We start from the raw sequence: 26,352 nt of genomic DNA, 5'->3' as shown, positions 1-26,352 counted from the left end.
GTCCCCTAAAGATGACAAGCACAATGCAGATAATCCACATGGCTGGTACAATATATTGTTGTGGCGGGGACTGTAGTTGTCCTGTGAGAACAAGATAAATTCCATAATTGATGAAAATCACCCCCATTACCCCCAGGTTTACACTTTAGAATTTCCTGGCAGTGCTGAAATGAAGGGTTAGCACCATGCTCTGCCTGGATAGAAAAGTCTCCAGAGGTCAGGATAGGGCTTGCAACATGTGCTTGATGAACCACAAAGCAAATGAGTAATGTTGGGTAAAATAAATCCATTCCTATATTACATCACACTGACAACCATGTTAGACAAGGTTAGGTATCTCAGTAATACCCAATTCTACAAGTCAAATGACAGCACCTTCCCTACACACTACCTCAACTCAGGCTAGTCTGACACAATGAAGGATGCTCAGGAAGTGACTGATAGATGACACTGTACACTAGCAGGTTCTGAAAGACCAGAATTGTGTCTTCATCTCTGTGGATGCCAGTTATTTCTATAGGGATGGAGTGTCTCAACAGTTACCTGCTTTCTTCTGTATCCCTGCAGCAGGTGACCCAGGGGACAGACTCCTAAATCTTATTCACAGCCTCAGAGAATGTACCTTGGGTTTAGAGCCTTCAGTCATGTGCTTTAAGAAGCCTGGAGCTAATTGCTACCGTCACATTCACTCAGGTAGAATAGGGATGACCTCATAAATTACTTGATGCTTCAGACTCTCACGTTAATGGAGAAGCTACACAGTGGCAGAACATAGTCCCCTGACTCAGAGCCCATCCTTACTAATAGCCCAGGATACCCAGAGCTTGAAGAAAGGGGCAGTCTCTGACCTTGTTCATGGGCTCTAATAGTTCTCAGCTGAACTGGAGACCTTTGAGCCACCATACCTGGAAAAATGGAAACCTTAGGGGTCACTGGAAGACAGCTGCACTTTGTAGCTGAGCCCTGCTAGTGGCAGTGATGTAAAGCATAACAAACTCAACCATTGCCAAGGCTCACTTCTTTCCCTTTAATCATTGTCAGTCAACATATCGGGCTCCAGTGTAGGCAAAGTACAGCGAAGGTATTGAAATCTCATTGACTCCCCTGTACCTCATTCTCCCCTCACCATGAAAACAGAGGATCCCCAGCACAAACTCTAGATTCTTGTCAATTCCTGACTCTGTCTAAACAATATTCATGAATCCTTGATGTGGGTGAATCCTTTAGGAAACCAGAGAAGCAGGATAGGTCTGTTGCTTCCCAGCAGCTCCCAGTTCCTGAGCCTTATCCCTGGAAGGCTCAAGGCTGTCACACACAGAGTGCCCACAGTCCCTTCCTTGAACTCACGGTGTCTTCCCCAGAACCATGTTTTCCAGTGAGACCTAGGGCCTGCTTCCTTCTTCCTCACTCTGGTCTCTCCACGTTGTCCATTCCTCCTCCCAAATATACTTCACAGTCTTGAAAACATTTCTATAAATGACCTTACAGGCAATGAACAACTGTCCTAAGAGCAGCCAGTGTTGCTACAACACAAGTGACATCATGGGATTCCAAGAGATCTCCAGGACACAATAGAATTTCCAGATGGGACTGCTGATGTCACAGGGCACAGCCTTTCACTCCTTGCTCATTCATTCTCCCTGAACAGAACAAAGCTGGGGTTTCCTTTCCAGTAGTCTCTCCTGTGATACAGGGGTTGCCTTTCAGCACCTCCTTCTTCCAAAGTTAGAGATTTCTCTTTTCTTTTTCAGAGTGTTTTCAGTACTTCAGCCATGCAGAGTTTAACCCTAATTTTGCAAGCACTGCCCAAGAATAGTCCTTAATACCCATACCCAGAAATATGAGAGAAAATGCCTGCCAAGAAATTCGGTGAGGAAATGGAGGAGGAGAAAGCAACTGAAGAAGTCTAAGTTTAAGGAAAGTTGGCAATTGGACATTTGTAAGTGAGCTGAGTCTATTATGAGACACTCACTACTCTAGACTGTTCTCCCTACAAGCCTGATAGGTTAGTCAGGGATGTCTAGATTTACAGAAGTTATAAAATGAATTTCTCTTTAGAAAGGGGATTTGTTTTTTAAACTTTTTTATTAATTTAATTTTAAATAGCTTGCTTCACATGTGAAACCCAGTTCCCTCTCCGGCCCATTCTCCCACACTCCTCCACAATCCCCCCTCTCCTTAGTTGTAGTTCTTTGTCCAGAGAGTAGCCATAATGAGCAACACTATAGGTCATGCATATCAAAGGGATACAAATAGGAAAAATATATCCAATTATTATCATGTTATAGTACATATAAGACATCCCAAAAATTCTACTAGATATTTCCTTCAAATTATCAATGAGTTCAACAACATGGAGGATAGGAAATCTGCTTTCAACCATCAGGAGCCTCTGTATGCAGCACCAACAAAAACGCTGAGAAAGATCATCCACAAATGCCCATTGCCCAGAGTATGCAGAAACCAATCATTTAGAAAGACTCCATAACTGTGAGTTGCACTGGTTTGTTGATGAATTAATCTTCAGTAGGTATTTCAGGGCCAGGAGTTTCGTAGGTGCTTCAAAATTTTTGCCAAGTGTTGTCAAAAGAAAGAACTTTCAGTGCATGATATGGGAGGGACGGGTTTAGTTTCTAGAGCAATCTAGGCCCCATTTTTGGCAACAGTTGTGGCTGATCTCCCAGGGGTGTGGCTGAGAAAGAGTTAGAGGAGTATAAACAGAAGGGAATGCAAAAGTAAACTTCATGAGATGTCAACTTCTTGTTCCCAGAAGACACCTTAAGTTGAACTGGTGGGAAGGCAAGGGGTCGGGTACCTGAACAGGACCCACAGTGGAGAGAAGACACATAAGCCTAATAAAGCTCCATAGCCAAAGACCAATTAGCTGATTAGCCTTGAGTACCGGCCCATTCCAGTGAATAAAGCTTATGCTTTTGCTTTTACCACAGCTCTGTCTTGTCTTTCTAGGATGTTGTCTTCTCTGTTTGTCTCAGGAATGGAACATAATGCTCCCTAGGTGATCACTGGCTTCCCTGCCATGGATGTTTGTTACTGGTGTATGGAGAATTGCAAGCACTTTTATTATCACCTTGCTGAAGAAAGAGCTGATCGAATAAAATCTATGCTGAGGATCCATCTTAGCCCCAAAATAATGGCTATCATAAAGAAAACAAAAGGCAGTGATGTTTGTAGACATGGTGAGAAGTGAACTCTTGGAGGTAGTTGATCAGAATATAAATTTGTGATACTATTACATAAATCAGTATAGAGTTTCATTGCTGATAATCCCCTAAAAATGCAAATTCCACATAACCCAGCCTTACCACACCTAGCTGTGCATCTTAAGGAATCAAACTCAGTTCACAATAAGGATATGTGCATATCATGCTCTTTTGGTACAGTTCACATTAACCAAATATGGAATTATCTCAGCTATCCACAAATGATTGTAAAAGATGGAAATGGGAAGTGAATTGTGTATTAAAATGTTACAATAAGCACAGTATTTTTATAGTTAGTACAAGTAATAAAAAAGAGCCTGGAGAGATGGCTTAATCACCAGCATGAAGAACTGTGTCTGGATACCCAGAACACAATACAATCCAGAACTGTACCCACTTGTGTAGCCCTAGCACTGTTGAGGACCTAACCAGTGCAGTCCGTGGAGTCCATTGATAAGCCAGGCTATAATGCTGAGCTCTAGGTTCAGAGAGACCCAGAGGCTGTGTTTGTGTCTGTGTATGAAAGAGGGTGGGCTGGGAAGAAGTGTAGCGTTTTTTTTTATGCAACAGGGACATTCAGGACAGTTGTTTTCTAATTGGGGGATCAAGGTTGTTTTTAATGTGCCTTAAATAATAAAACAAGGTGAAGAGTAATCAAAGAAAACAACTGATGTTGACCTCTAACCTATCCACAAATACACATATAAACACTGAGGAGTTCACATACCCCTGCACACAAACACCAACACAAACACAGCATAACATGTACAAAAAGAAATGAATGAATAAATAGACAGACACATGAATAAAACATAGCTAGGCTGTGAGCTAGAGCCATGTTTGTTAAGACACATTTAAAGCTATTTTATTTTAAACAGATCTTTTTAATTACAGAAAACTTAATATTGATGATGAAGGAACAGTGGAGGGCTGTATGAGCTGACACAGAAAATAGATAAAGAACATAAACCATTATTTGATTGTTACAGAAAAGTGACTAGTGAAATAACTTTTATTTGCTGAAAATAAGTTGCCATTTTCTGAAAAATGTTTGCATAAACATACTCATACATAAATGTGAACAAATCCTTAAACTTTTATCTGACTATACTGTTGCTTGTTTTAATAGTTTACCTAAGAAGAGTCTTTGATTAAGTTATTTCTTTGGAACTAATGTGAATCCACGCGATGGTAGTATCTTCATAGAGATCCAGATGCCTGCTTCTCCCATGGTCTTTTGCATCTGTGTCTGGGGGTGGTTAGTGAGAGAAGGAGGAGGGCTTTGGATGTGGCAGTGAAAACTAGGACCTTCTTTCTAATTGGATAAATAGTTTGGGCTTTTTCTCTTTTATCCAGTTTACAGCAGAAGAATTTGAACTCCCTAATTCCAGTCCTTTTGTTATGATTGAATTGTGAATATTCAGTGAAAACAATAATGCATCCCTTAAGTGTTTCGATAGTGGTGCTCTGGCTTCAAGTGAGGGGTGAGTTTGACCATTTCTATGGGAACATGAAAATACATTAAGTGAGGGTGTTGCATTCACATGTTATAGGATGAAGGGGAGAAATACCAATGTTCTCATGCTGCAACAAAAGCAGCTGGGAGGCCCATGGAAAAGCGCTTCTGGGCTGTTAGCATCCATATGCATCCAGTCCTGTGTGTCTGACCTCTGTCTTTCTGCACAGGCGTGAGCAGTCAGCAGAAGGTGCAGCAGAACTCAGAATCCTTCAGTGTCCCTGAGGGTGCCATGGCCTCTCTCACCAGCACTTTCAATGATTATAATACTGATTACTTCTTGTGGTACAGACAGTATCCTGGGAAAAGCCCCAAGGCTCTGATGACCATCATCTCCAATGGTGAAAAGGAAGAAGGAAGATTTACAATTATTCACCTCTCACCTCAATAAACCCAGCCTGCATATAATCCTGTACATCAGAGACTCGCAGCCAAGTGACTCAGCTGTCTACCTGTGTGCAGTGAGCACACAGTGTTCTCCAGGCACATACAGACTGCACCTAAACCCACTGGGACCCAGGAAGGTCTTAGATAGAGCACATACCACAGTCTGTTGAAACTCTGTTTCTTTTCTATGTTAAATGGGAAATAAGAGCAAGAGTAGAGAGGGTTTGATTGATTAGGAAAGTAAATGACATTTGGAAAATGGCCAGTCCTAAAGAGAAAGGCACACAATTGGTTTAGATGGAATATTTTCCACTCTTCTCTCACATTGAAGTTTGTACAACAATGTACACACACTTTATGTGCCAATCTGGGTGAGCTGGACTAAATGCACATGACTATGAGAATCTCCATATGCCATGTCATAAAGACCACCGTCACCTCTACAGCACTCTGACTTGCTTGCTTTTTAAAATCTTTCAATTAAAAGAGTATTTGTTTTCTAATTTTGAAAAACATGTTTATCAACTAGCTGCTTTCTCTAGAACAATTTCATACATATTTACTTTTGGTTGACCCTTCCCCATGCTAATCCCCTCTGCCATCTCCTTATTTCCCATTCTTAAGGAAACCACTTTTCTCCCAGAATCCCCCTTCCACTTCCAGGTCATGTGCTTTGTTCCCTTCCACACATCCTCCTAATGCTGCCTTTCCCTCTTGTGGGCAGCTGTCTAACTTCCTGACATCTACACACACTTGTAGTTCATATCACATACAGATAAAATTCACAAGTTAAAGATTTGCATGTGTTTGTCTCTGAGGCTGGGATAACTCACTAAAGTATTTTCCAACTTCATTTTTATGCAAATTCTATCATTTCATTTTTCTTTATTGATGAATAATCTTCATATATGTTTATATATTGTTGACTTTCTAAATGGCAAGTGCAGATCTTTTCTTTTGGACATGGATTCTGAGGACCTGAAATAATTGGGCAGACTGCAGTCTAATGCTATAGACAAACTTATATAAGTTTGAGTGTACTTTTATACACAGATGTAAGAAACCAATGATCCAAAGAAGGTTGTTTGCGTTGAGCAAAATATGATCAATAAAACATGTAAATAAATACCAATAAACATATATTATGACAACATAGCAGCCCTTTCCTAGCACATTCTGTGGATAGACCAATTTAAACACAATATCCTGGCACATACTATATATTATATGTAGTACATATTGAAAGCAAGGCAGAGGGTATATCCATATTGAGGGTACACTGAAGAGTGTGTTCTATAGCTATGATCTGACGTCTCTGTTATAGGTGTAAGACCTAAGTATGTCTTATAAATTGAATAAAATGTTACACATAGGAGGCAGGAAATCCTGTCCAAAAACAGTCCAGTGAACAAAATGCACCTGTGGTTAAAAGGTCCTCTGCCTTTTCGCCTGCAGCCTCTCACAGTTCCCCTCGGCACTGTTCACTATGCATCATTCGAGTATTAAAAATATATAATATAAAATCTCTACCAATATCTCATCATTCATTCTTTTATTAATGAATATCAAGGCTGACTTAATTTCCTAGAAATTGTGAATAGAGAAGCAATAAGCATGGTTGAACAATTGTTTTTGAGGCAGGATACAGAATGCCTCAGATATGTATCCAGGAATTACATAGCTGGACTCTACAATGCTTTCTCTTTTACATTTCTGAGAATTCTTCACACTGATTTCCACAGTTGTTACATCAGTTTGTGCTTTAGACAGGGTGAATGAAGTCTCCCTATTTCCCAACAGTGAGTGCTGAAAAGGTCCCCTGACTTAGCATATTTACCCTGGTGCTCACTGAAGCTTCCCCCAAGTTCACTCAATGGTTCTGATTTTACCATGCATCAGTACAGAGAAATATTTTCATTCATTAAGAGATCTCCCTTAGATTGTGTAATAATTTTTTTCTTAATCTCTCAAGATATTTGATGTCATATCTGGAACACACTGACAAAACAGACCTACAAACGGGAGAAAGGAATCATCAAATGTATATTGAGAAAGTCATTAGTTAGAACCTGTTTTAGTTATAGCTCTCACTGCATTGCACTGCTGAGCTTCAACCACACTCCAAGATTAGATACCTGTGATGGCTAAAGAAGTATCAATGTTCAGAGTGTGAGAACTGGCTGAAACAATAAGAGGATAATACCATCTATGTCTTTCTGAGTCTAAGATACACCAATCAGGTATATATTATTCTTGTTCCATCCATATTCCTAAAAATCTTATGGTGTCAATTATTAAAAGGATGAATAATACTACAATGTATAAATGTGCCACATTTGCTTTATCTATTCTGTGTTGCTTCCAGTTTCTGACTCTTTTGAATACAGAAGCAAAGACCACGGTTGAGCAAGTGTCTCTATAGTTAAGATGGAATATTCTTCTGCTATGTACCCAAGAGTGGTATAGCTGGCTCTTATTAAGATTGATACCTATCTTCCTGAGGAATTGGTACACTGATTCCATGGCTCTCTTATTAGGAGGATGTGTTATCTGTCTCCATCAATTACGTTTCCATTCCGTGCATAGCTCTGCCCATGTTCTTGCTTTGGATGTGGATTCCGAGTATCTGGTCCATTTTAACAGTAGCTCCCCTGATGCTGAGGGTCATGTCAATCCAGAGACACAGATAGTAAACTGAAGGGATAGATCAGAGCTGTCTCCATGCCTTGATTGTCAAAATTCCAAGTTTATAGTAAAAAAATAAGCTTATTGTCGCAAGAGAAGACTGAGTTCAGACAACAAACATAAAGGCCAAAAGACTGTAATGACAGGCTTCATACCATGGAAGGAAAAAACATCTATCAACCAAGATTACTGTATCTAGAAAATAATCCTTGAAAACTGAAGACATAAAGATGTATCCCAAATGTACTAAAAACTGTCTATGATGTCCACATCAGCATTACAGGAACTTTTAAAGGACTATTGCACACAGATGAGGGTGCTAGAATAATGAGATCCCTGGAAATAATAGACACATCACCTAACAATAAACCGTTATCTCAGTGAAATAATGAGCTCCTGATATGTCCAAAGGATGAAGAACAAAAGTAACGGAAATAATCACAGAAGAAAAGAATGAGGAGTGGGAGCCACCCTATCATCCTGCAGCTGCACAGTGGGTAGTTGTGCTAAAACCTGGAATTGCCCTAGGAACCCTTGGTTGCATCATGGCAAACCCAGGGAAAGACACTTCAAAAGTGCTCTAGACCCTCATTGATGCAAATAACACCATCCCCAACCAGATGTTGGGGCTCTCCTTCCTCACATTCCCTGGGTTTGAAATCAGAGTGATGCAGGGGAGGAGTGTGGAGGTGAGATGTTTGGGGAGAGAAGAAAAAGGAGGTGGGGAGGAAGGAGTTTGAATTTTCTTCGAAATTTTTCAGGGCAGATGCTCAGAAACCAACCAACTGGTGGTCAGGCCCAGAGATGCATCTCCTGTGACCTGTTCTTCAGTGGGAGGAATGGACAGACTCTTGGGATTGTCGATGATGACACTATGACTGCAAGTGATAAGTGATTTTGGGTTTCTGGTGAGGGTTACAGGTACAGCAAAGTTCATAGTCCACGTACATGTGAGATGAAGTCTTCTTATTTATCTGGAGATGCAGTTTGAAAACATAACCACTGAGTCCTGTTCTCTGGCCTGTGGTTTTTTTCATAGGGGTGAACAGCCTCCAAGGAGAAGAGAATCCTTGGGCCTTGAGCATCCAGGAGGGTGAAAATGTCACTGTGAACTGCAGTTATAAAACATCCATAGCTGCCCTACAGTGGTACAGACAGGACTCGGGCAGAGGCCACGCCATGCTAATCTTAATACACTCAAATGAGAAAGACAAACAGAGTGGAAGACTAAGAGTGACCCTTAACAACTCCAGCCAGAGCAGCTCCCTGTCCATCACTGCTGCCCAGCCTGAAGACACTGGAGCATACTGGAGCTACAGATGCACAGTGTACAGCCAGCACCTGCAGCCCTGACACAAACCCTCAGAACCTAGAACCCAATAGAGGGTGGAATGGTGCTTATGTCATTTCATGACAAGAGTCCACTTGAAATGGAAGAGATTTGTTTCAAATTTGGGATTTTTCATCTATATTTTCCTAACCCGTCTTGTAAGGAAAAGATATAGGAATCTGAGCCCTGTTACCCACGAAGGAGGCAGTACTGACCTATACTGTAGTAACACAGAAATATACTGGTTTAGCCAAGATCTTGGGAAAAAGCCAGGATGAATTACTTTTCAACTTATTTCATCTGATATCTTTTTCTGTGGATGAAAACAGAAAGTCTTAAATTAACAGTACCAAAGAAGGCAAGCTCTCCACACAGCATGATTTCAAAGTTTGAAGACCTCTGTGCACTCCCAGGCATCTATGTCCAAGACCTATGCTTTAGAAGAAGCACAAATGTCTCCTTGTCATTTATTTTCCACAAACCAGTAATTACCCCATATTCAGAACCCCCTTCCTAGCAGTGTCATAGACATTAAACCTATGATTTATCCAGAGGACAGAGATGGCCATCAATCTCATTCTTTGCTCCAGACAGTTGCCTGTACTTGGGCATAGACCTACAGATCTTCCCTTTCATGACTCTCAAAGGTACAGATGCAGTAGGGAGCAGCAGGATTCTAGTTTTGGGTTCATGAAAAGAAACTGCACAGGTTCACACACTTTTCTGAAATATCATTGTCTTTATAATAGTCTAGCCAAGAGATGAGTGAAATCTTGACTTTTTTTTTAAACATACCCCTTTTTTAGACCAAGATGGTCTCTGGTTTCATCTCTGTCATCTTCAAATTAGTTGAAACAATTCTGTGTAGATAGTACCTTTAGTTTCTCATTTCAATTGACCTTAATTAACATCATTTCAAAAAACATGGTAAGACCAGTTTCCTTCAGGTTAACAACGCCAAGGGATGCTCTCAGAGCACATCTGTTCTTCAAATTTTGGCACGTTCATTTCCTCCTTCTAAAACTTATATTTTATTAAAAAGCACATATGTTTACAAAACAAAGTAGTGCTATACTATTGGCCACATGCTATACACTATTTATCCAGCCCCCACTCCCGGGAGTATACTTATATTTTCAGGATGTTAATGGCTCTGGACATGGAAATAACATATCATATACAAAGAGAAGAGAGTTCTTTAGGTGTAAAGAATAAAATCCTGAGCAACAGCTACACTCCACACTATTCAGCTGTGGAGGGCGGGACTTAACCAAATGCAGCCCTGGCTTTCCAGCTCCATGTCCAGGAAAGGACTCCATAAACACCTCTGTGCCAACCAGGAGTGGCACCGGGCAGCTGGGCACATTTAGGACATCTTTATGATGATGGAGAATGGTCCTTCCCAGATCCATGTCAGACTGAGTGTGACAAGGAGACCCACACACAGGCTTGGGGCAATGCCTCCAAGGGAAAAACACAGGCCCACCCACCTAGCACCTTGTGACACCAGTCAATTGGATACTGTTATAGTGAGCAATATATAGTGTGGTATGGGAGAGAGACCCACACAGAATGGTTCATGTCCTATGGAGAAGGGCATATCTCAAGAGATGAAAGCGGTGGAGAGTGGGGTGAGGTGGGTGACTTAATTGCCACCTATGGCCATGGTGATGTCTGGGCCTGAGTTGCTACTGGGAACCAGTGTGGGTTCCTGGCTCTGATGCAGTTATGGGCTATTTTGATGTCTCTGCTTCTTGATACCACGAATGGCAGAAAGGGATAGGACTGTACAAAGTTGGCCCTGCCCCTCATTTTCGAAAGCACTGGTGAGAGAGGGTCTTATACTTCACCTAGGTAGATCAGTAGAATTAAATCTGTAGACAGGAGCTCAGGTGAGCCAGACTTGAGGGCATGAGTCAAACATAGCTGGTACTGTCTTCCTCATCTGCAGTGTGGTGGTGAGAGTGAGGGACAGATGCCCTCCCTTCCAAACCAACAGCCTCCATCAATAAAGAGAGCCTGCCTTCACTTTAAAAGCTGCAACTCTTGGAAAAGGGGCCCGTGCACCCTCTCTGGTCACCACAGTGGAGCTAACTCTGTTTACAGAGGAATAGGTATGCCAGCCAGAGAATGAGAACATGAGAGATCTGGCCCCACCCCTCATCTGCCATATGGTGGTATGAGCAGGAAGAGATGCCTTCCCTGGCCCCTCTATGACTGAGGTGGATGGAAGAGCAGGCCCTGAAATCATAGAGTGGGAGAGCTGTTTCTCTCCCTCACTGGCTGGAGCAAACAGGAGGCCAAGCCATACATCTTGTCGGGCAGCTCAGTAGAATCAACTCTGGTGGTGGAGGTGTGGGTGAGCCTGCACTGAAGTTGTGAACTTGGGAGAGTGGTCCCCACTACTTCTTTGTCATGGTATGGAATATAGGGAACTAATGACAACCTATATTAAGGGCAGTAGGCGGGCTTGTATGGAAACCTTCTATGGTAGGATTTTCTTAAAATACATACATATATTAAAGAAATATGGGTTTAGTCACCAAATAATGGAAGAGACAATGCCCCAACTAGATACCTTTCACCACTTTGTGGAACTTCCTTTTCCAGGAATGGGTTACATCTTATCAAACCCCAAAGAGTTCAGGCTATTGCCAAGACTATTGGTTGTTGTCCACAACCTGATGGCAAGGCCATATTGCTGAAGACAACACATACAACTCTTACTGAATATGAAATAGATGAGTGGGTGCCTTTACTCCTACTGATTAGAGTTCATGATACTAGAAAGTATTTTTCATGACAACAGAGGAGAGATGCAATCATTAATTCTTCTATATTCTTTACCCTTGACAAGGTTCAACCTTTGCTTAAACACTCCTAGCTGGGAATTGATAAGGACCGCTGGCTGTGCCTGAACTCGTCATCCCATTACTACATAGGATTAGGAACCAGCCACACCATCAGCCCTCCATCAAATAAAACTATTTGTAACTGGGAAAAGCCTAAATTACCACTGGGGACCTACTGGGAGCTGGAACCTGCCTAGTGCCCAGGACCTATGACCTAGAAGACTCACTTTATTCTGATCCTTGCTCTTCCACTATCCAGGTCAGTTATCACCAGCATGAACACGTTATGGACCCTGAACCATTTGGCAGGCATGCCCAAATGGCTTAACTAAATGTGCCTCCTTCAAGGCATTACAATAAGTCCCTCCAATGTGTACTCTTACACATGCTGCCCAACATGTAGCTATATTATGGAGAAGAAGAGGAGCACTCTTTAAGATGAACCCCAGGCTTCAAGGCTCAAGAAGTGAAGTCCATCTTTCTCCATTCCACTTCTGGTTGGAGGCAATATTGCACAGGCAACAGCCATAGGTCAGTGATCAAACTTTAGAGAATTAAGACAGCAAGTGAACCAGGTATTCATTAGGATATCTGTCACTGTGAACAGACACCATGACTATGGCAACTCTTTTTAAATGAAATATTTCATTGGGGCCAGTTTACAGTTCAGAGGTTTAGTCACTATCATCATGATGGGAAACATGGCAGCATGCAGGCAGACATGATGCTGGAGACAACAGAAGGAGACAGTGTACCACACTGGGAATAGCTTAAGCATAAATAACTCAATGCCTACTTCTACAGTGACACACGTCCTCCAACAAAAACACACCTTCTGTGGGTGCCAATACCTATGGGTCAAGCATTCACACACAAGAGTCTATGGGGCCATATCTATTCCATCCACCACAAGGACTTAAGGATTTTAGAAAACTCTGTATCCAAATGAGAAAAAACAAGTAGACTCTAGTAGAATCAATTCTGGAGAACCAAGGAGGCTTAAGACAAGTAGTATTATGTTCAACTTTAGGAGAGACCCATGATTTCTATTTCTGCCAATCAGGGATAATTAAAGGAAACCTCAAATAAGGCAAGAAAGGAGGCATAGATCAGATAATTGGTGTCAGTCTATGTTACCTGGTCCCTGGATCTAAGCACTTTACTGTCAATATTAGCAATCCCATTGAATGAAAATGAAAATCGCTTACTTGGCTCTTACCCCTTATGTTTCTTTTAGTCATAACCAGAGACATAGAATTATGAGCGTTACAGAAAAGAAGACTCTAGAAGGGTTAGATTTGTGTAGCCAAAGCACATGGGTGGAGTCTCTAAAGTTGTTGTCTCTGCATATAGATAAAGCATGATCTCCATGAGAGTCTGCTAAGCTAACATTCAGGAAGAAAGGTTGGATGATGTCAGTACACAGATGAACTATGACTTGGAAATTATGGCGATACAAAGAAGGATAATTATAAGGGTAAATTGAGTCTAAAGGTAGTTACCAAATACTTGGAGTATTAAGGAATGAAAATCTGCTGTTCTTTATTTATGATAAAGAATTTTTCTCCCATGTCCCCCTTTTGAGAATGTCGAAGAACAAACGTGAGGTGTCCAGGATTCGCTGGATTACCCTCCCAACTCCATCTTTTGTCTCGGCCCCTTTCTTAAGCATCTTTACCTGCGGTTTTTAAATCAACACTCCCCCTCTCAGGTACGACCTGGCAAGTTGTCTGGGTCCTACTAAAGTCCCACAAATGCGGCTTACTACAGATTGGCCCTGAAATGTGGGACTACTCCATAGTGCTATGACATTGAAGGACAACTTTTTTTTGCTTCTGAGATTGTGTGAACTTGCTTAATATTCTTTCCTGCTTATTAATGAGATTCATGTTTAAAATGTAATTTGTTACTGTGTTCATTAAGCAAAACAGTGTGTTTATCTGTCCATGAGCAGACAGTCACAGATTCCCGATAAGATCCCGATAAGTCCCACGCAGTATGTACTCAGTCAAGGGTCACCACATTGTGAAAATGTCTACATCTATACATTTGTAGTCTTTATTGAGAATCGATCTCTAGCATACTCCCTGTTAAGGCAGAAGTAGTGCTTCGCTGAAACACTGCCATCTTGTGTCCAGTTAACACATTTGTGATGTTAGCACTGGCTCCATTGCTGCCCTGCAGTGTACATGTGTCAAATTATGAAAAAGCCTAGACTAATAGAAGCATTCTTCCGTGAACTCCATCTCGAGAGAGCTCATGGACACTGGCCCAACAGTCAGGGAGCCTGCATGGTGCTGAACTAGGTCCTTTGCATGTGTGTTACTGTCCTGTAGCTTGGACTCTCAGTAAGACTTCTCACAGTGAGAGCAGGACTTCTCCCTGGTGCTTAGCTTGCTTTTGGTAACCTATTTCCCATACTTGATTATCTGCCCTGCCTAGATGATAATTCAGGTAAATTGAGGAGCTGGGTCCTTGCATCAACTTGATGTGTAATGCTTTGTTCAAGCCTATGGGAAGCCTGTCTCTTTCTGAAAGAAGGTAGAGAAGTGGATAGGAAGGGAGGTAAATGGGGCAAAGGAGGGGAGGGAAGGAGAGGAGGGATTACTATGTAAAATAAATTTAAAAAGTGTTATTTAAATAAAAAATAAACTGCAAATGCGCTACTTAAAGAAAAAGAAAAGAGCCGGGAGTTGGTGGTACACGCCTTTAATCCTGCACCCAGGAGGCAGAGGCAGGTGGATCTCTGGGAGTTCGAGGTTGGGCTGGATCGATCAACAGCCTCCCAAACAATACAGAGAAACCCTGTCTCGTAAAACCAAAAAGAAAAAAATTGCATGCTCAGGCCTGGATAATTAGTGCTATACTTTGGGAGCCCAGCTTGGCATTGATACGCAGGTAGGAGGACATTTCTACTGCACTTTAGAAATATTATGAGGAGTGGACTGAGAAAATGTGCCATTCAGGGCAATTGCGCAGTAGAGTGGTTTCAACTTCTATTTTTTCAGTGTATTCTAGTGTTTATATTCTATTTAAGGTACCTCCCAATGTTCCAATGTAACATTGCAATATGGTGATTTCCCAAGTAAGAAACTTGCTAGGCCAGGGCCCTAACATGTCATGGATCTCCATGAATTATACTATGTAAATTGAAATGTAAGACACTGAAGAATTCTGTGATCTTTATTTTATGAATCAACTTCATTTCAATTTCAGATGTGTCTGATATATCAAGTGTATCTGTGTGAGTGTCGAAGATGAGTTATTTTCTTGAATATTTCTATATGCATTCTCAGAGGAGTTCTTCAAGATTGTCTCACCTCTTCCCAGGAATGCAATGTGATGTGGATGGAGCTCAACACTATAGAATTGGGGCGGGTTTCAATTTTTAGTGGCCTTTGTGACCTTCTTGACCAACAACTTACAGAAAAGTGTATATATATATACACACATATATATAAAACATTGGTTTTTAAAAGACAATGAACATTGCTGATACTAATATAGTCTTAATTAGAATATCATACAAATCCAAAAAAAATCAGAAAAAAAGGAATACTAGAATAATGAGTAAGTGGAAAAGCAAAACAGCAACAACAAATTCCTTCAAAACAACTCAAGTATCAAGTGAGATCCTAAGTAATTACATCAAATATAAGCCTCAAAGCATTACAATCAAACGGGAATAACCATAAAGTGTGAGGAGCCGCCCTCGCTATCGCTATTGCCGTTAGAAGATGGCGCTGACATCTGCTGTCAGTTGGAGTTAACCGTTAGAAGATGGCGCTGACATCTGCTGTCAGTTGGAGTTAACCGTTTAAGCTGTGCCTCTCCCGTGGCGTCATCTGGGGTGATGTGCAAACCACCAATCCCGGCTCTACACGTCTCACTCGGAGCTCCTAGGCTTATATAAGGGGATGGGTTTCTTAGCTTGGGGTCTCCCTCTAAGAAGCTGATCATCTATCTCTCAAGATGCATTAAAGCTTTACTGCAGAAGGATCCGAATGTTCTGCGTCGTTCTTGCTGGCGAGACGGTAGCGCGGGACATCTGGTGCCGAAACCCGGGAACTCTTCAACATCGCCGGCGCCGCGGGAGACCCCTCGGAACACGGGGCGGATTCAGAACTGCAGGGACGTAAGTTCAGAGAGGTATGCTTTATCCTGAACACCCCTTTCTCGACTTTGGCCTTAGTTTGTCATCACCGTGGGACGGGTCAGTGGAGGCTTTGGTGCTAGTCCTGTTTGTCCTTCTCCTTCATCGTGGCTGGTGCTGACAGAACGGTGCTGTCAGTCTGGTGCTGTCAGTCTGGTGCTGTCAGTCTGGTGCTGTCAGTCTGGTAACGGAGTTGAGCGCCGCTTTTTAGATAAGCCGCTAGCGCGATGGGGTTGTCACAGTCAGTGGTTACTGCCCTACAGACTGTGCTAAAACAAAGAGATCTTAAAATTGCACCACGAACACTTCAAAATTTTGTGAAGGAGGTAGATAGAGTGGCACCATGGTATGCTTGTTCCGGGTCCCTCACTGTGGCCTCATGGAACAAGCTAGGTAAAGAACTAGACAGGAAGCATGCAGAAGGAGATCTCCACTTAGGTACCAAAGCCATTTGGAAGCTAGTTAAAAACTGCTTGGAGGATGAGGCCTGTCACCCTGCTATAATAGAAAGTCAGGGAACCTTAGAGGAAGTTCAGGATAGCATGTCAGAAACTGAACGGAGTGAGAGAATGGGAGCTCGCAAAAGGAAAGACATGTCTAAGAAAAAAGGCCCTCCCCAAGAAGTTAAGAAAGGGGGAGAGAAAGAAGGGAGTGATCATTCACCCCCTAACAAATCTAAGAAAAAGAAAAAGCCAGAATCTAGTCTATACCCTACAGTAGAGCTAGAAGCCTTGGAGCTAGATAATTCTGATTCTGACACTCTGTATTCTAGCGAAGAAGGTGGTCTAGAGGAGGAGGTGGCACGGTATGAGGAAGAAAGATATCACCCTGATAGACACCGGCCACTGAAAACAAAAATGAATGTGAGGCCACCGCCTATAAATCCGGCGGGCTCACGCTCCTCAGCGCCTCCGCAGTATGAGCTTCGGCTGAATACTGGTACTGACTCCTTTTTACCTTTAGAGGAACGGAGAAAAATACAAGTAGCTTTTCCAGTATTCGAGAATGCGGAAGGCGGAAGAGTACATACCCCTGTAGATTACAATCAAATCAAAGAATTGGCCGAATCCGTTCGTAATTATGGGGTCAATGCTAACTTTACCACATTACAGGTGGAAAGGCTTGCTAATTTTGCCATGACTCCCACTGACTGGCAGACGACAGTGAAAGCAGTGCTTCCCAACATGGGACAATACATGGAATGGAAGGCTCTCTGGTATGATGCAGCCCAGGCACAAGCTAGAGTTAATGCCACGGCTGAAGATGAGAATCAGAGGCAGTGGACATTTGAAATGCTGACAGGTCAGGGTCAACATGCCCTTAATCAAACCAACTACATCTGGGGTGTCTATGGTCAGGTGTCGGCCGCCGCTATTAAAGCATGGAAGGCCCTCACAAAAGGGGAGAGTCCAGTGGACACCTTACAAAGATTGTCCAAGGACCCCAAGAGCCATTTTCAGACTTTGTGGCCAGAATGACAGAGGCCGCCAGTCGCATCTTTGGTGATTCAGAACAAGCTATGCCCCTGATTGAGCAACTTGTCTATGAACAAGCAACCCAGGAATGTCGAGCGGCTATCGCCCCTCGCAAAAGCAAAGGTTTACAAGATTGGCTCAGAGTGTGCAGGGAGCTGGGGGACCCCTAACCAATGCAGGACTAGCTGCCGCCATTTTACAAACGCACAGGTATAGAGATTTATCTAATCGAAAAGCTTGTTTTAATTGTGGGAGAATGGGGCACCTTAAGAAAGATTGTCAAGCCCCTGAAAGAACAAGAGAATCGAAGCTTTGCCATCGTTGTGGTAAAGGTTATCATAGGGCTAGCGAATGCAGGTCAGTCCGGGATGTAAAAGGGAGGCTTCTGCCCCCTATTGAAGAACCCAAGGTACCCCAATCAAAAAACGGGTCACGGGGCCCATGGTCCCAGGGCCCTCAGAAATATGGGAACCAATTTCAGAAAAGCAATCAAGAGGAAGTAGAGGCTTCCGAGGAACCCCCGGAATGGACTTGCGTGCCGCCTCCGACTTCTTACTCATGCCCCAAATGAATGTTCAACCGGTCCCAGTCCATTCCCCTGGACCTTTGCCCCCTGCCACCATTGGGCTTATTCTGGGCCGTGGCTCCTTAACTTTACAGGGACTCATTATATATCCTGGAATTGTTGACCCGTATCATAAAGAGGAGATTCAAGTTCTCTGTTCTAGCCCTCGGGGTGTATTTTCTATAAAGCAGGGAGATAGAATTGCACAACTGGTGTTGCTGCCCTCCCTCGGGGATGGAGAAACCTACACTTTACAAAAAAGGGCTATGGGATCTTCTGGAAGTGATTCAGCCTATCTGGCTATACCCCTAAATGAGAGACCTACAATAAAATTGTTAATTAATGGAAAAGAATTTGAAGGGATAATGGATACGGGAGCAGACAAAAGCATTATTTCACTCCATTGGTGGCCGAAGTCTTGGCCCACTGTTGTTTCATCTCATTCTCTACAAGGTCTTGGATACCAGTCCTCTCCTGCCATCAGTGCCTCAGCCTTAACCTGGCGGAATGCTGAGGGCAAACAGGGATGTTTTACCCCCTATGTGTTGCCACTCCCTGTAAATTTATGGGGACGGGATGTGTTACAAGCCATGGGCATGACCCTAACTAATGAATACTCCCCCAGGCATCAGCCATTATGGCAAAGATGGGGTATACAAAGGGTAGAGGCTTGGGTAGGCAAGAACAAGGCAGAATAAAACCCATTACGCAACACGGAAATCGGGGTAGAAAAGGACTGGGTTTTATTTAGGGGCCGTTGAGGCTTCACGACCCATACCATGGAAAACAGAGGAGCCGTTATGGGTCTCTCAATGGCCTCTATCCTCTGAAAAATTAGAGGCTGTCACAAGATTAGTGCAAGAACAGGAACGGCTGGGGCATCTAGAGCCTTCTACCTCCCCATGGAATACACCAATTTTTGTTATTAAGAAGAAATCTGGGAAGTGGAGATTACTCCATGACCTGCGGGCCATTAACAATCAGATGCATCTTTTTGGCCCTGTTCAAAGAGGCCTTCCTTTGCTTTCTGCACTTCCTCAAGATTGGAAGCTTATTATTATAGATATTAAGGATTGTTTCTTCTCTATTCCACTTTACCCACGGGATAGACCAAGGTTTGCCTTCACTATCCCTTCTCTTAATCATATGGAACCAGACAAGAGATTTCAGTGGAAGGTACTGCCGCAAGGCATGGCCAATAGCCCAACAATATGTCAGCTGTATGTGCAGGAGGCTTTGGAGCCAATTAGGAAGCAATTTACATCTTTAATCGTTATCCATTATATGGACGATATTCTTATTTGTCACAAAGAGTTAGATGTTTTACAAAGGCTTTCCCATGCTGGTGGCTGAATTAAAACAGTGGGGATTAGAGATTGCCTCAGAAAAGGTTCAAATTGCAGATACAGGCCTCTTTTTGGGCTCAATGATTACTCCCAAAAATATAGTTCCTCAGAAAATAGAAATTCGCAAAGACCACTTACAAACATTAAATGATTTTCAGAAACTTCTGGGAGATATAAATTGGTTGAGGCCCTTTTTAAAAATTCCATCTGCTGATCTAAAACCCCTCTTCGATCTCCTGGAGGGTGAGCCTCATATCTCCTCACCCAGAAAATTTACCCCTGCCGCCCACCGAGCCTTACAGATGGTGGAAGAGGCCTTACAGGAAGCACAATTACAACGTATTGAGGAGTCACTACCTTTTAATCTGTGTGTTTTTAAGACAGCTCAATTGCCAACTGCAGTCCTGTGGCAACATGGACCATTACTTTGGATTCATCCAAATGCTTCCCCTGCTAAGATTATTGACTGGTACCCTGATGCTGTTGCACAGCTCGCGCTTCGCGGAATAAAAGCAGCTGTTACACATTTTGGCAGGGATCCTGATTCCTTGATTGTGCCTTATACTGCTGCACAAGTTCAGACCTTGGCAGCCACATCTAGTGATTGGGCAGTTTTAGTTACTTCCTTTTCAGGACAAATTGATAATCATTTTCCAAAGCATCCAATTTTACAGTTTGCCCTAAACCAGGCTATAGTGTTTCCACAAGTGACAGCTAAAGACCCACTCCCAGATGGGACTGTGGTGTACACTGATGGATCAAAAACTGGTATGGGAGCTTATGTGGTCAAGGATAGGGTTATATCTAAACAATATAATGAAACTTCACCTCAAGTTGTAGAATGTCTGATAGTACTGGAGGTTCTTGAGGCTTTTCCAGGACCCCTCAATATTGTATCAGATTCCTCTTATGTGGTTAATGCAGTTAATCTCCTTGAGATAGCTGGAATAATAAGATCCTCCAGCAGAGTTGCTAACATCTTTCAAAAGATACAAGCTGCCTTGTTAAATAGGAGATTTCCTGTTTTCATTACCCATGTCCGAGCACATTCTGGACTCCCAGGTCCCATGTCCTTAGGGAATGACTTAGCGGACAAGGCTACAAAGCTGGTGGCCGCTGCCTTGTCTACCCATGCACAAGCAGCAAAAGAATTCCATAAGCGCTTTCATGTGACGGCTGAGACCTTGCGCCGTCGTTTTGCTCTATCCAGGAAAGAGGCTAGGGAAATTGTTACTCAATGCCAGAATTGCTGCGAATTCTTACCTACTCCCCACATGGGAATAAACCCACGTGGCATTAGACCATTGCAGATGTGGCAGATGGATGTTACTCATATTCCCTCTTTTGGAAGGCTTCAATATGTTCATGTTTCTGTTGACACCTGTTCTGGCGTAATGTTCGCCACACCCCTAACAGGGGAAAAGGCCTCATATGTGATTCAACATTGCCTTGAGGCCTGGAGTGCTTGGGGAAAACCCAGAATTTTAAAAACAGACAATGGACCAGCATATACCTCTCAAAAATTCCGACAGTTTTGTCGGCAAATGGATGTTACCCATCTAACTGGCCTACCTTATAACCCTCAAGGACAGGGCATTGTGGAACGTGCCCATCGTACACTCAAATCATATCTGATTAAACAAAAGGGGAGTATTGAGGATGTTCTACCCTCGGTACCAAGAGTTGCTGTATCCATGGCACTTTTTACCCTTAATTTCTTGAACTCTGATGCCCAAGGCCACACTGCGGCCGATCGCCACAGTTTAGAGCCTGATAGGCCAAAAGAAATGGTAAAATGGAAAGATGTCTTGACTGATCTCTGGAAAGGCCCGGATCCTATTCTTATAAGATCCAGGGGAGCTGTGTGTGTTTTTCCACAGGAGGAAGAAAACCCCCTGTGGATCCCTGAAAGACTCACTCGAAGAGCTCCTTCACAACTCCAGAATAAGAAGGATGGAGGCCAAGTGGGTGATGAAGACTCTCCTACTCGGGATGATGGTTCCTAGTATGATGGGAGAGTTACGGTGGGCCATCATGTCTACCTTCCCCTACCGATGCCAGTGATGCAGAATGCCCAGGTGTTCCCTAGATTTTTCACAACTAATAGAGAGTTGGGGCTTGCCTTTTTGCCTTTAGATCCTCAGATACAGAGTTTTCAGGATGAGAGAACCTTGTCATTAGTAGGAAGCTTGTGCTTTACTGTGATTTCTTCATTAAAGGATAATTTTATTCATATGGATCCAGAAAGATCTAATGCTAATCCTTTTGAATTAATGGAAGCTGTACTGATCTTTCTCCTATGATAGTGAGAAGGGACAGATTACTTTTGATTGGAAAGGGGCATTAGGCAACAGTCTGAGTGAGGGACAGAGCTATGGATCATCTGATTGGTCCTCCTCCAATGTTAAGTATACCCTTTTAAGAGAACTAATTATTCAGCTGCCCTTTATTTGGGTTGTGAGTAATGATACCTTAGGTAAGAATCAGAAAGAAATAAATTGCTCTGCTTAGAATTGTTTTTATGCATTATGCTGGGATGCTATTAAGCACCCTTTTGCTTTGGTAATGCGCATGCCTCGATTTGTTCCAGTTCCTGTTGAGACGCCAAGTAATTTGAGTTTGTTTAGGGAAAAGCGAGATTTTTGGGATCTCTGCTATTATTGTGGGCCTGATAGCCACCGCCGCGGTTACTGCTTCGGTTACCGCCTGGCCCTTGCACTTTCTGCCACTGTGCAGACAACTCAAACCATTAATGAACTATAGGCCACTGTGACCATGGTCCTAGATAAACAGGCCACTGCCAATTCTCAGATACAAGGAGGCCTGATGTTGGTAAACCAACAGATTAATTTGGTTCAGGAACAATTGGATATATTGTGGCAGATGGCCCAATTGGGATGTGAACAAAAGTTGCCTGGCCTTTGTGTCACTTCAGTACAATATGAGAATTTTACAAGAGCAGCTAACCTGTCACAAGCTCTGTCTCAACATTTATTACAGAATTGGACTTTTGAGTTTGAGCAGACACTCCGTGAGTTGAGAATGGCGATCCTGCAAGTGAATTCGACGCATCTGGATCTTTCTCTGATGGAAGGCCTCTCCTCCTGGATTTCATCTGCATTTTCTTATTTTAAGGAATGGGTGGGGGTAGGATCATTTAGCCTAGTTCTCTGCTGTGGAATAGTGTTGATGCTTTGGATGGTGTGTAAGCTCAGAGCCCAAACAAAAGAGACAAAGTGGTGGTGGCACAAGCACTTGCTGCCTTAGAACACGGAGCCTCCCCTGACATTTGGTTAACCATGTTAAAGCAATAGGTCGCTGGCCTCCCAGCTCTTGCACCCCACGAGGCTAGTCTCATTGCACGGGATAGAGTGGGTAGGCTTCAGCAGCCCAAGGAGTTGCAAGGCTAAGCACTGCACAGGAGAGGTCTGCGGTATAACGACTTTCTCCTGGGAGATAAGTCATCTTGCATGAAGGTTCTATGTCATGATCTCCTTCCCCCAGAAAAACGACATCGGACTGGTCAGGGCTCTCTCTGGGGATAAGACCCTGGAGAGGAGCTTTGTACATGTTCCGAATTTGCACATGGGGATTTGACCTCTATCTCCACTCCAAAGTTGTGGGTGTCCTATTGCTTCAAAAATAAATGAATAGGGGGAGATGTGAGGAGCCGCCCTCGCTATCGCTATTGCCATTAGAAGATGGCGCTGACATCTGCTGTCAGTTGGAGTTAACCGTTAGAAGATGGCGCTGACATCTGCTGTCAGTTGGAGTTAACCGTTTAAGCTGTGCCTCTCCCGTGGCGTCATCTGGGGTGATGTGCAAACCACCAATCCCGGCTCTACACGTCTCACTCGGAGCTCCTAGGCTTATATAAGGGGCTGGGTTTCTTAGCTTGGGGTCTCCCTCTAAGAAGCTGATCATCTATCTCTCAAGATGCATTAAAGCTTTACTGCAGAAGGATCCGAGTGTTCTGCGTCGTTCTTGCTGGCGAGATGGTAGCGCGGGACAATAAAGTAAGACTATAACCCCACCATGAAACTCACACCATTTTTTAAAAAAAATGGCTTTTTACTGACAAATACAGACTGAAAAATGAAGGAAGGAAATATCTATAGACCATGCTAATACCAAGCATAAAGAAAGAATAAACTTGCATTAATAATAGATAATTTTATGTTTCAAGGAATTCTTTTCACATATTTAATTCAATAATTGCAAAGGAAGAGAAAGAATCTCTTTTCTTCGGGGATGTGGGTCCTAAGAAGTTATCCAGTGGGATGGTACCACACTATGCACATACAGGGAACAAGCACTAGATGAACTCATTGGGTGCTGCTTTAAAACCAGCAAACATACAAACACACAGATAGCACATGGAGTTGGAAAGGAAAAAGTAGGTAGGAGGCTTTGAGGAATAATTGGTAGTGGATTGGATCAATCATAGTATTCTCATCAAGGAATATTAAATAAAGTATTTAAGTAAAAATGAATTGGAAAAATCATGACTCTCGTGGTGGATGTCCACTGATTGTTTGACCTTTTCCTTCTCTACTGAAACCTGACCTGTCTCCATCTACATACTGTATTAGCTACACCCAAAATATATCTGTAGCCTTTGCTCTACCAAAATTTAGTTCACAATAGTTTCTAATGTTTTATTTTATCTCTACCCTTATCAGTATCAATGGGTTACTTGAAATGTGCTAATTAATTTCCAAACACTTGGCGGTATTCTGCCATTTGTTATGTAACTTCTACATTATTTTTTGGCCAGCAAATAAATCATGTAGATTCAATCCCTACAGGTTCACTGCTGTAGTTTGAACTCCCTGACTGTATGAACTGTCTAAGAGAACACTGCTTGTCCACCGATAAAACTTCCACTGCATTGGCGAGTGTAATGGCAGTACAGGAGTCAATTTGGTCGAATCAGTTGCTCTAATCTAGGCCATTTTTTATCTTCTCATATTAGCTACTAGGAAGTGAGCATTGCACTTTACAACTCTGATTGTAGATTTACCTTATTTTAATGTTCTCAGCTTTTGCTCCATGCATTTTATGACTCTCTTATTAAGTGCATACACAGAGAATATCATCTCCTCTGGACCAGGGACCCTTTATTCATTGTAAAATCACTCCTCTATCTCACAGCTCCACTGGTTTTGACTTAACATCTAATCTTCTTTTAGCCCCAAATGTCTTAAAGGTGAAGGGGGAAGAAAATCTTCTCCTTCAGAATGGCATGGCTATTGGTCACAGTAAACACTACCTTTATTAGCCTACCCAACATCCACCCACTTAAAACTGGTGGATACTAGTGTGTCTAGGTCAAGAAGTTCTCATGGTTTCTGTTTCTCTGTGCTGTGCTTCATTGCTGCTCCCCCTTAGGAGTCCATGTTTCATGGAAATTTTCTTTAATTCTTTCAAGGTGTGTGTGTGTGTGTGTGTGTGTGTGTGTGTGTGTGTGTGTGTGAGATAAGCACCTCCATTAGTCACCCTAGTTCCATCTGCAGACATTCCAGGCTATTTTTTTGATGGTGTGTCATTCCATGATTATCAAACCTGAGTGATGATGGTATTTTTCTGTCTTTTCTCCATATTGCTATGATTACTGCTTATCTAAAGTTACCGAATCTTCACAATTCTACTTGAAATTGATGAATTGGTTTCATTTTTAAAGGCAAGGATTCACATTTAGACTACTAGTTTCTACGTGTCTTTTTCTTTTCTTTCATTTCACCAAAGTCATTATCTTTATATGCTAGCGGAATGTTCCTTGATTGAATGTTCACTGCCAGCAAAGGCTTATAAAGTCCAGGCAAGGGCATTTGACCTCAGTGTGTTTGCAAAAGTAATGGCTGTGGTTGGGGCACGGTGAGAGGGCTCTACATATGAGTTACAAGAGCACTGTGAACTTCTTCTGTAAGAAGGAATCTGCAGCAAGCATGCTGCTAAAGATTTGTTTGTTCTGAGTTAAGCAAGGGTGGGGGCAGAGAGGTGATGGAGGAATGGGGGACAGGGAGAGAGAGACTGGGAAAGGAGGAAAATGGAAAGGACATCTCAGATTCAAGAACCATCTGGCCAGAAGATTAAACTGAACTTCAAATTGATTTCTGTTCTTCTAGATCGCTACAAAAATACTAAGGAGAAAATGGTTGGAAGGCAGATTTTTCCCCTGGCTTCCTGTATTCAATAAAAAACACTTTAAAGATTCAGTTTCCCTGGGTGTAGCCTTGTGACGGTGGCCCGTAGTCACTCAGCAGCTGGCGATATTCGGAGGATGTCGCCATGCTAGTAGATGGCGATGGTGAATGGACACTTCCAGCGTTGAGGGCGGCAGCGGGCAAGTGTGCAGTCAAGTTCGGCTTGTAAGACATCCCGCGGGTGGCGGGCTCGCCGGGCCAGGCCGCAAGCGCGGCGGCGGAGGCGGCGAGGACGAGGCCCGGGTCGGGTGGCCCCACGTCCCCGCGCCCGTCCGAGCGCCCACCGGGCGCCCGCGCCGCGCACTTTTTGTTGTCGCTGGCTCGGGCAGCGCCGGCAAATATGGCCGTCCCTCACACTGCCGCTGCCGCAGTATATCACCCATCCATCGGGCGCGCGGTGCAGGGGCGGCCGCAAACTTTGAGCCCAGCCGATGCTGGGGCCGGTCGGGACCAGGAGGTGGCGGCAGCGTAGAGCGGCGGCTCCTCCCGGGGCCGCGTCCTGCCCAGCGCCGCAGCCCGCAACTTGCCAAAGTTTGGGGGGCTACTGTCCCCGCGGCGCCCCTGCCGCGCCCCGGCCTCCCGCGTGATAGAAGAAGAGGCAGAATCCCTGGGTTAT

The 26,352-nt window shown here is 43.2% G+C and overlaps 1 protein-coding gene across 1 annotated transcript in view; it reads right to left on the bottom strand.

The window, feature by feature from the left end:
• Positions 1-25,823, bottom strand: part of LOC121136416 — a 33,532-nt gene extending 7,709 nt beyond the window's left edge. The window contains exons 1-2 of the mRNA XM_040736807.1: positions 25,774-25,823; positions 1,348-1,448 (exon numbers count right to left, since the gene is read on the bottom strand). Of these exons, the coding sequence (XP_040592741.1) occupies positions 1,348-1,448; positions 25,774-25,823 (151 nt within the window). The remainder of the gene's footprint in view (positions 1-1,347; positions 1,449-25,773) is intronic.
• Positions 25,824-26,352: the final 529 nt, after the last annotated feature.

The sequence above is a fragment of the Mesocricetus auratus genome, unplaced genomic scaffold (assembly GCF_017639785.1).
Source record: "Mesocricetus auratus isolate SY011 unplaced genomic scaffold, BCM_Maur_2.0 Super-Scaffold_100101, whole genome shotgun sequence".
Taxonomy (NCBI): domain Eukaryota; kingdom Metazoa; phylum Chordata; class Mammalia; order Rodentia; family Cricetidae; genus Mesocricetus; species Mesocricetus auratus.
The sequence above is the reverse complement of the archived record's forward strand: the minus strand, read 5'-3'. Positions and strand labels throughout refer to the sequence as shown.